The following is a 10700-nucleotide window of genomic DNA, read 5'->3' as shown; positions in this document are numbered from 1 at the left end:
AGGGCTAGTCTTTCCCCCCAGTATCACCAATGCAGCAGTGCGTACCAGTCTGCAGAGAACCTGAAATAAGTAGCTGAGAGATGTGACACTACCCCATTCTCCTTAATAGGTTACTAACTCTAAAGCCAACTGCTCTGGGTTGTACCTTGCCAACACAAACCCAAGCAAACGACAGGGTCACAGGATAAGAGGCTTCATGCTGCAGGTTGTCTAATACCCTGGATTGCATTAATCCAGAAGGGGATCTTGGAGAATGCCTGAAGGAGGGGAGCTGAATTCCTATCAACCCAGGAGGAGAGGGTCTCTCTCAAGCTGCAGTTTAGCAGAGATTACCATTTTATCTGAAAGTTGAGAGACCTTCCTGCTCTCTCCTGCCATTCCCAGCAGGCTCCCCATTCTGGGAGCATTCTGAAGGGTAGTAAAGTTTAATTACCAATTAGAAATAGAAGTTTTCCATTCCTTCAACCCCGCCCCCCAGCATTTTTTACACTTCCTTAGACTTTCATCTTTCAGGGCAATATCAGCCACCTCTACATTTATTTATTTATTTAATTTTCTTTTATTAACTATACCCCCCTCAACCGAGCTGAAGATCTTATTCATGCTGCGAAGGTATATTGAGGCATCCTGGATTGTATGCACCCACAGTATTAGGCACCCTGCAGCATGAAGCCTCTTATCCTGTGACCCTGTCGTTTGCTTGCGTTTGTGTTGGCAAGGTACAACGCAGAGCAGTTGGCTTTAGAATTAGTAACCTATTAAGGAGAATGGGGTAGTGTCACATCTCTCAGCTATTTATTTCAGGTTCTCTGCAGACTGGTACGCACTGCTGCATTGGTGTATAATGATCACTGTACTATTAGATTAGAAGGAAGGATGATCTTGTTGAGTCAGAAGACATGGGATTAGGTTCTGAGTATGCCATAGGCTTCCTCTGTGACTTTAGGCAAGTTGCGTAGTCCCTTCAACAGGAGTCAGGCACCCAAATAGCTTTGAAGATCTCAGTCTGAAATGCCGTGTCTCAGTTTTTCATCTGTAAAATGATTGTTTGCCTTGTCTATATCAGTGTTTCTCAACCTTCTTTTTTTTATAAAGTACCCCTTTTAAAAAAAATATAAGTACCCCCTTTAAAAAAATTGTAAGTACAGTTTTCAGACACACAACATTTTTTTTTCTACCATTGCAACACATTTGTTTAATCCACTTAATTGTAGTTGGGCAGGCGAAGACATTTTTGGGTGTAAAAAGGACAAAAATAATAAAGTGCTCTAAAACTTAAAACAAAAATTCAGTCTTCTACAATTTTCAGTTGTGTTGACACGCCCTCCAGACTTCTCTTGAGTACCCCTAAGAGTACTGTACCACTGGTTGAGAAACACTGGTCTATATGAACTGTAAACACGATGTAGCAAAGGCTGTTTTCTTCTAACTATGTGTAGCTCAGCTAACACAGTAGGACCCTAATTTCAGTTCTGGCGTCTAGGTGTGAGATAAGTAATAATAAAAACAATAGATTTAATACCCAAAGGGTGATTCCCTTAGAGGAATGCAGTGCTAAATTTTAATTCTTTATGATCTCTTTTGCTGTCTACTCAGACAGAAACAAGCCATAAAAGTACATCCTACATCTCTAATCTGACATACTGTGAAATTAAGTCAGAATACATTTATCAAGCCATATCAATCCTATACCGATCATATTAAGTATTATCTATTTGTATGTGGTGGGTCAGGGAAATAAAAAGCTTCCTGAAAAAGGAATAATTGTGTCTTGGTGTAATGATAGAGACACCACTTTTAAAAACCCATTCTATGATATATAATGACCTTGGAATAATCAGTCATACAAAATAAGAACTAATCTCATTACAGAATACCTCAAATCTGAATTTAGCTAGGCATAATTCCCACTGGAGAAATATCCTCTGGAGTAGTAGCTTCTTATGAGAGGAATGAATCTGAGACACACTTAGCGTATGTCTTCATGTACGGCAGAGCAGCTCTGCCACTGTAGTGCTTTAGTAAAGAGGTTCCTATGCTGGTGAGAGAACTTCTCCTATCGGTGTAGTTAATCCATCTCCCCAACAGGCTGTAGCTATGTTAGTGGCTTCATCATAGCACCCTCTGTCTAACAGGGGGATTAACTAGGTATAACTAGGTCGCTTCTGGGTTGTGATTTTTCAAGCCCCCAATCAACACAGTTATATTGATATAGGTCTGCTGTGTTGGTCTCTCTTGTACTATCAAGGCCCAATCCAAAGTCAACGAGAATCAGTGGGAGTCTTTCCATTAATTTCAATGGGTTTTGGACCTGTCCCCTGGAGAGCATCTTGCCAGGCTAAATATGGTATTTGAGTCAAAATTCTGACTACCTACATTTCTCTTGTTTCCAAACCTAATACTTACCCTGCCCAATAACTTGTATTTCACAAATTTCTTCTCCAATTTCCTCTCTTGACTTCTTCATTGCTCTCAGAATTCATGTGATAAGAGACTACCACACAAAGCAGATATAGGCTGGATCTCCCTGGTCTAGTACTCTTGGGACCTGACCAGTCCCAGATGAGGGATTTTGCTGGACCACGGGAGGTCATTTCTGGCTCCCCTGCCATCAGACCTTGCAGCCCTGGCCTGGCCTGCTGGCCTCTCCACCTGCTGCTAGGTCCCAATGAGCAGCTGTGCATTGCAACTCTCGACCACACTGTGCTACCGCCACTGCTGCTCCCAGCCTCACCAGGCAGCCATGCACCAGGTATCTCAGCCTCACTGGGAGGCTCCATTGGCAGCTTGCTGTGGGCAGCCCCCTGCCCTGCTGGCCCAGCAGGGCTCCCTGCTGCTGGACCTCCACTGGGGCTCTCTGGTCCTGCAACAACCATGCCAGCCAATGGATGTTGCTGGAGCACAGTCCTGGTTTAGAGAGTTTCAACTGTGGTGCCCCTGGTATTTGCTTATCCCTATATTTCCACTGCTAACAGAAATAAAATGGGGGCAGGCCAGAACCATGGCACAGTGGTTATCCCCTTTTCTAAAACATAACCCAAGGTGAAAATTATACACCACAGCACAGATAAAGTGATTTCACAAATTCAGACTTTTGGAAGGATCAAGAAATATCACTTTACAATATTTAGCTAATGGTACAAACACAGAAAGGAAGAATTACAAGAAACAAAACATCAAAAAATATCTAGTTAGCAGGGTTTGCTCTCACTGGAACATTTGTGACCAACTGGATCTGCCTTTTCAAGATCCATAAGTAAAGCTTTTAGAGGGCCCAATCTAATGTTTATTGCGTTCAACAGAAGTCTTGCTGTTGATTTCAATGTTATGTAGAACTGTGCCTACAGTGCGCTTCTACTTTGAAAAGTGTCTATATAAAAACGGCACCTTTTTGCCCCACATATCTGCTCCCTGCATGTGTTCAGAAACATAGCTGCTGACCTGCATAATTAAAGTAAGTTTGTACTGCTCTTTACTTGTCTTGGTACAGCAGGGCAGCAAAATGAATCTATGGGAGAGTTAGCTGGATTCTCTTCTAGTTTGTGCAACAACGGAATTGTAAACCAAGACCTGACCGCAGAGCTAAATTCTGACCACAGATACTCCTTTGAACAAAATGATCTGATTGTGCAAGCATAACTGAGTGCACAATCTGGACCACAGAATTTTTATTACCAATGATAATTATGATGTACAAATCAGAACTCAGATTTGCTCACATATACCACACTGACTCTGCAAGGCTAACAGAATAGCCACTTTTCAACTTGTAAATGGAGCAAATTTGCTCTAAAATCACTGAAAGACAATGAGCATGGGACCTCATAATACCATTTTTATAGAGACACTTTTCAGAGCAGAATCAGATTTGAAATAAAACCTTCTGTTGATATTTTCGCTTATGGCTCTCCCATCCCGGAATGCCAAACTCACCTCGGCACAACCTCTCAACACAATATGGAAGACTCTTGGAAGGCCAACCCGTTACACGAAACAACTGCAAGGAAGTTGAAGAAGGAAAACAGAATGGGTTTGTGGGTAGGATGGAGACAGGATGTGCAGACTCCTGACACTTTTCTAGGACAGCACGGTAATGGAATAGCTACTGGTGAAGCCCCTCCACATTATTCAGAAACTCTTACATTGGACCAGCAAGGTAGCGTTGGCTCTGGGAGAAGACGGGCTGAATGGATTTCTCAGATTCCCTCCCCTCCATTCACATCACTATATACACACACACACATAGCAGACAGCGAGGTGCATTCCAGCCTCCTACGGTTTCAATCTCTGCTGAATCCTCTGAAGTTTCACCAGAGATGATTTTTGGATGAAGCTTTTGTCGCTATGGGGCATCTGCCTCGGGTGAGCTTTCAGGTGCTCCACCAGGTCCAACTGTTCGCTGAAGGTCTTGTCACAGTCAGTACATTTGTAGACTCCTTTCCCTATGTGGCTTCTCTGGTGTGCAGAGAGGTGTGAGATATGAACAAGGCTCTGCTTGCTGTGGGGCCAAGGATCAGGCCTCTCTCCTGGGTGAGTTCTCAGGTGCTTGGCCAGATTCGACTGCTCGCTGAAGCTCTTGCCACAGTGTGGACAGATGTATGGCCTCTCGCCTGTGTGGGTCCTGCAGTGGGTGTTGAGATTGGAGAGCTGGCTGAACCGTTTTCCGCAGTGGGGACAGGGATAGGGTCTCTCACCCGTGTGGGTCCGGTGGTGCTTCCTCAGACTCGACTGGTCACCAAAGCTCTTCCCGCAGTCAGCACAGATGTAGGGCTTCTCCCCCGAGTGTGTCCTGAGGTGGGTAGTGACATTGGAGAGCTGGCTGAAGCGCTTCTCACAGCCAGGACATTTGTAGGGTCGCTCCCCTGTGTGTGTCCGCTGATGCGTAGTGAGGTGGGATCTGTGGATGAAGCTCTTCTGGCAGTGGGGGCAGGGGTAGGGTCTTTCCCCCGTGTGGGTTCTCTGGTGCTTGGCGAAAGTCGATTGGTCGCTGAAGCTCTTCTGGCAGTCAGGACACACGTAGGGCCTCTCCCCAGTGTGGGTCCTCAAGTGGGTGGTGAGGTTAGACTGGTCCCCAAAGCTCTTCTCACACTGGGGGCAGGTGAAGGGCCTCTCCCCTGTGTGGGTCCTCAGGTGGGTGGTGAGACTGCTCAAGTTACTGAAGTGCCTCTCACACTCAGGGCAGCTGTAGGGCCTCTCCCCTGTGTGGGTTCTCTGGTGCCTAGTAAGGTTCGAGAGGTGGCTGAAGTGTTTCCCGCACTCAGGGCAGGAGAAGGGCCTTTCCCCCGTGTGGGTTCTCTGGTGTACAGTGAGATGGGAAAGCCGACTGAAGCTCCTCTCACACTCGGCACAGGGGAAGGGCTTCTCTTCTCCATGGACTCTCATGTGTGCTGAGAGCTCCTGCTTTTGCCTAAAGCTCTTCTCACAGGCCCTACAGGTATACATTTTCTTTCCTGTGTGAATGATGCTCTTGTGGCTATTCAGGTCTTTCTGCCCCTCAAAGCTTTCCTCACACACTGGACATTTGCATGGCCCCTCACTCATCTCTGGCCTCTCTGGCACAAGAGGCTTGCGCAGTTCCCTTAAAGTCCTTTCACATTTCTTTGTGGTTCCTCCCTCATCTCTGGCTGTTTCTCCCTTCTGCTTTTGTGGCTTATGCTGCCTCTTGGAGATAGTTTCCTGGTCCGGTCTCTTGGAAATTTTCTCCTTGGATTTCCCCAATAACATTCCCAGCAGCTTCAGGTTCTCACAACCTTCTCTGTGATGCTTCTCAGTTCTGCTCAGGATCCCACCATCTGCAGGAAGGAGAAAATCTAGATGTGACTTCCTGTGCTGCTGGCAGAGGGAAACCACTCACCATTCTCAGCAGTACAATCTGATGGAGGCATTCCTCACTTCCCCCAGGATATTCCCCCAAAAGGCCCTTACTCCAGCTGGCATATTATGCAAGCGGCTATTGGAATCTTTCATGCCATACTTTTACAGTTATGCTGTCCTCCCTGTTGGAAGTCTTTTGTTCAAAGGGAGATATGTTGCAAGATGGGAGCAACAACATGATCTTAGAGTCCACTTCTGCATTAGTGGGAAATGACTTCAAGGGAAAGCTGTCTCTCTTCAAACTAGCTGTGCTTGGTTGCTTCTTTTGGCAACACACTTCAAAAAATACAACATGCTCTTAGGGAAGAATTGTGTTGCCTCATATCCTACATGCATATTTTGACCATGGGAGACACAACTATGGGACCCTCCCATTGTGATGTTATCTGCACAGTTCAGTGTTGTGTTTCAGCATGAAAACTGGATCAAAGGAAGAAACAAATGCTAGGGACTGGGAAAGATGAATACTAAGGCTCCATTTCCTCAAATGATATAATCACAAACACAGAAAGATGACGGCAAAAATCTCTTCTGGCACGGTGCTAACAAAATCAATGGAATTACACCTGAAGACTTTGACTCACTAGGGGAAAGGAGGAGTGTGAATTAAAAGAGAGATGTGGGATGCTTGTCAGGCATTGGCCAAAACACAGTGAATCTTATTAAGGAAACCCAGTGCAGCATCTTAGAAAGGGTCTCTCTCTTCACTCTTTTACCTGAGTATTTTGAGAAAATGTGACTATCACTCACCTGGGGAGGGGCTTTCAGAAACAGCTCCATTCACTGATTCCTGAAGATCCATAACCCGCAGCTCTGATTCCCTTTGTTCTATTGGAGATATCCATTTTGGTTTTGGACTTTTATAGCCTATTTTTGGAAAATGAGATTGGGAGACATTATAGTCTGTTGTTGGTTCCCATGAGCTTATTATAAAAGGCTGTCAATGGCTTTACACCAGCACCCTTTGCTGGAGTAGATATGTGCTCTGCATAACTCCAAACATGCTAATGGAGGCCATAAGGACAGGGAAAGAAGATGATCCAGTGGACGGACACAAGTCTAGAACTTGGCAGATCTGGGCTCTTGCATAACCTTGTGCAAATGTGTGCCTCTGTTCTCCATCTGTACAATGGGGACAATAGCACTGCCATGCCTCATGGCATGTCATGAGGCTACACGCAGTAAAAATTGTGAGGCACTCATATATATGTTAATGGAGAGCAATGTAAATAATGAAGAGACAGAAAATCCAGATATTTAGAGCTGTGTGTACTCTGAACTAAAAGAAAGAAAACCTACATTTACCCAGTGAAGGCAACCTTGTACATTCTTCTCCATCAGGCATTGCTACAGCTCCTTCTGCCATTCCTTCAAAATCTCTCTCCTCACAGGAGAGGCAGAGGAGACATCACCAGACTTCAGCAGGCTCTGAAATGACAAGTATTACAATTTCAGCACCTTCTGCTTCCATCTTATCCTGACACCTGCAGCCCTAAGTCTCAGCTGGAGTAATGGTCCCCATGGGAGTAATTCACAGTGATAACTCACGGATAGAACAGAGGATTTATCTATCTCTTGGATATTTCATCTGTGATGTGGGTAATTTCAGCATTCTATAGGAAAGTAACAGGAGCTGCCCTTTTGTTCCCATGCAGATTAGGAAGTAAAATCTGAAGGGCTCTGGATAATTCCAGATGAATGAGAAGAAACAAGCTCCTTCTTTCTTTCCCTTTCTTCACTACCTTCCATCTGCTTCTGGGTGAATTCATGGTGGTGGTTTTTTTTATTTGTAGCGATCTCCCTCTTTGGAACCTAGCTACCTTAATGGCTGTGTCTCTGTTCATGCATCACCACAACATCTTAGATCATGTCTTCCTTTGCTTTTGTTACCCTTGCATTCCTGGGGACAGGGAGCAGGATGTCTCAGAGTAAAGTTTCACAGCTACAGAAATGCTCCTCTTCAGTGTCACATCAGAGCTTAACTTTACTGTCCTTCAGAGCACAGTGCAAGACACATCATCTTGGACAAATATTTCCTTCACTATGGACCATTAGCAGGTGGGTGTCTGGATGTTTTCTTAAATGATATCCTTAAACAGGAACTATTTCTGGGAAGTCCTTACACATGTCAGATTAGATGATGATAGTAGTCCCATCCCAAACTGCTCTTAAAACCTATGAATCATTAATAGTTGGCTGGGTCTATACAAGGAAGAGTGGTGCTGCACAGGTGTAGACATATTGAGGTACGGACCAATTTTGTTCAGCATAACTCTGCATACCTACTTTGCAATCACAGTCATGTAAGCTGAATAAGGGCCTCAGTTTGTACATGGTCTTGGGTTTCTGTCTTTTGGTTCTTAAATGTCAGAATTAATTTACTTTATGCTATGAACCCAGATGCTATGCTGCTGTGTACCTAAAAAAGTCAATAAACGAATAACCTCATATTTCTGCACTAGTTCAGTAATTACTTATTTAATATGTGCCCGCTTAACATGTTTTTGCAATAGAACAATTTTTTTTAAGGGAACATTTTTTGAACTGGACCGTCCCCGAAATAACACGAAAATAATCAAGTGTCCGACTATTTAGCATGGCGGTATAAGTTGGTGAAAACAGTGGTAATATACATGAGCAGATAAATACACATGGTCACAGTGCTCCTACACTCACTCGTTTATCTTTGTGTTTTAACAAATCGTGGTGACTAATGTTGATGTTAACGACCCACCAACAACAAAAAATTGTCTTTGCCACCACCACCTGCAATGCCACCCCCTCCTTTTCCATTATTTTTAATGGAAAAATTGACCATGCAGAGCATGTTTTCACTTAGCACAAACATTTTCAGAAACACATCTATAGTGTTAAATGAGGAATTACTGTATTATCAAAATGGGGGAGAGAGAAGAGAACACACAGAGCCCTTGGCATCGTATGAAGACTGTGACACAATGGTAGATGGGGTGGCAGATCCGGGGTGCACATAGAGCCCCTGGTATATGCCAGAGGTTACTGGGGGGGGGGGGGGGGCAGTATGGTGAGAAGGGAAGAAAGGGGAACGATCAGAGCCCAGGCATGAGGAAGGAGTAAAAGGGTTGCAGAAGGTCCCTGAGATAGAGGGGATGGCAGGGTGGGAGCTTGTTTGGGAGACTGGAGGGATGAAGGAGCTGCTGGCGTGTGCAATGAGCGTTGCCTACCCAAAATAAAAAGCCTGCAACCCTCCAGCTACCCCGACACTTTCCCACCCTTGTCTTCCATGAGCCAGGCCTTCCTCCTGCCTGGGAAGCAGCAGGGGGGACGGGACAAGCATTTCCTGTCAGTTCAGCGGGCAGCTCAGCCCCGCCCCTGCAGATGACCGGGCAGAGACGGAGAGGAGGAAAATGGAGAGGCGAGCGAGCCGGGCGGAGGGAGACCCCGGAAAGAGCAGCAGTGACTGCCGGAGCGGCTCTGGGCCCTGGGCCCCCCGCGCTGCCCTTAAGGAGCCACTCACTGGGCCACGGCCCTGCAGATGAGTGACCACGCGGCGTGCCGGGCGCGCTGCCCCTCTCCTGCCCGCTGGGTGACAGTCCCCGCGTCCCCCCGGAGCGCCCGCCCCCCTCTGCCCCGGCCGCCCGCCCCGCGCAGCTGGGCTCACGCACACGGTACCTGCGCCCGCCCGGAGCCCCCGGCGCCCCGAACGCCATCAGCAGCTGGCTGCAGCGCCGCGCGGCTGTCCCGGAGCCAGCTGGCCAGGCGCGGCGCTGCTGCCCTCTGCGGGGGAAGGGGGAGCTAGGCAGACCCAGGGATTCCCGAGCCGCCGCTCGCGGGAGAAGTGTCTGGCTGCAGCTGCCCACACGGGGCAGCTCCCGCCTCCCGCCGCGGGGCTGTAACTGCCCTGCGCGGGCCAGTTCGCTGCCCCCTTTCCCTGCCAGCCCCACTGCAGGCTGCGATGCCCTTGTCCCGGCGGGGCTGTTTTGCTGGGATGCAGAGAGCTGCTACCCCTGGCACTGTCTGATTCCTACGCTCCTAAGGAACTGCTCCTGTAAGACATTGCTGCTGGACGTAGCACAGTCCTACAGGGAGCACTTCCCTACAGTTCTTTGTGTAGAACTGCTCCTTGTAGGAATGTGCTATTGGTAGCAGTTACTGACACACTGGATCGTAATAAAAAACTGCTATTGTAAGGCTTTGCTACCGAATGTAGCACAACCCTTCAAGGAACAGTTACATACCTATAAGTAAGAAACAGCTACTGTAAAACACTAGTACCAGGTCTAGCAAATTCCTGTAGACCTAGTGATTGTTACCATGATTCAGGCTTCTCTCCCAGTGCATAAGAATTACGTCTTTGTGTCTTGTTTACAACACTGATGTTGGCTTTTTTATGGGAGTTTTACACTGTTGACTCATATTTACCTTGTTATTCAAAGCACTTGCAAACCCCTCTTAATGTACTTACAATAGGATTATCTGGCTATATTGACTCTCTCAGACCCTATGCTGCCAGCACTCTTAGCTATCTTCCAGACACCGCTGTCTTCTTGAGGAAACTACAGAACATCAGTAATCTTCCTCAAAATACCATCCTGTCCACCCTGGACATAGAAGCTCTTTACACCAACATTCTACACAAAGAAAGATTACAGGCTATCAGGAACACCATCCCTGATGACACCACTGCACACCTGGTTACAGAGCTCTGCGACTTTATCCTCACCTACAACTACTTTCGATTCAGAGACAATTTGTATCTTCAAGTCAGTGGCACAGCTATGGGCACCTGCATGGCACCACAATATGTGGTCTTTATGGCTGACTTGAACAACATTTCCTCAGCTCTC

At 46.5% G+C, this 10700-nt stretch overlaps 1 protein-coding gene across 2 annotated transcripts; it reads right to left on the bottom strand.

Annotated features, from left to right (window-relative positions):
- Positions 1 to 596: 596 nt before the first annotated feature.
- Positions 597 to 9708, bottom strand: LOC102456215 (uncharacterized). 2 transcript variants are annotated; one of them, XM_006123013.5, is made up of 4 exons: positions 9526 to 9708; positions 7174 to 7302; positions 6625 to 6741; positions 597 to 5792 (listed from the first exon to the last, which is right to left on the bottom strand). In XM_006123013.5, the coding sequence occupies exons 2-4, from the start codon at positions 7238 to 7240 to the stop codon at positions 4273 to 4275; spliced, it is 1704 nt and encodes a 567-aa protein (XP_006123075.3). In that variant the 5' UTR covers positions 7241 to 7302; positions 9526 to 9708; the 3' UTR covers positions 597 to 4272. The 2 variants fall into 2 exon arrangements, with proteins under 2 accessions (XP_006123075.3, XP_006123076.3); XM_006123014.5 differs by having other exon boundaries at positions 7180 to 7302.
- Between the last annotated feature and the right edge of the window lie 992 nt (positions 9709 to 10700).

Source organism: Pelodiscus sinensis, chromosome 1, assembly GCF_052426305.1.
Source record: "Pelodiscus sinensis isolate ZL-2025 chromosome 1, ASM5242630v1, whole genome shotgun sequence".
Lineage (NCBI taxonomy): Eukaryota > Metazoa > Chordata > Testudines > Trionychidae > Pelodiscus > Pelodiscus sinensis.
The sequence above is the reverse complement of the archived record's forward strand: the minus strand, read 5'-3'. Positions and strand labels throughout refer to the sequence as shown.

Bases quoted from the DNA above. Each gene is read 5' to 3' on its own strand.
- LOC102456215 (XM_006123013.5), bottom strand. From the start codon at position 7,240: ATGGCAGAAGGAGCTGTAGCAATGCCTGATGGAGAAGAATGTACAAGG. The intron at 6,742-7,173 runs GTAGGTTTTCTT...TTCCAAAAATAG, and splicing joins GTTGCCTTCACTGGGTAAAT to GCTATAAAAGTCCAAAACCA. The intron at 5,793-6,624 runs GTGAGTGATAGT...TCCTTCCTGCAG, and splicing joins TTCTGAAAGCCCCTCCCCAG to ATGGTGGGATCCTGAGCAGA.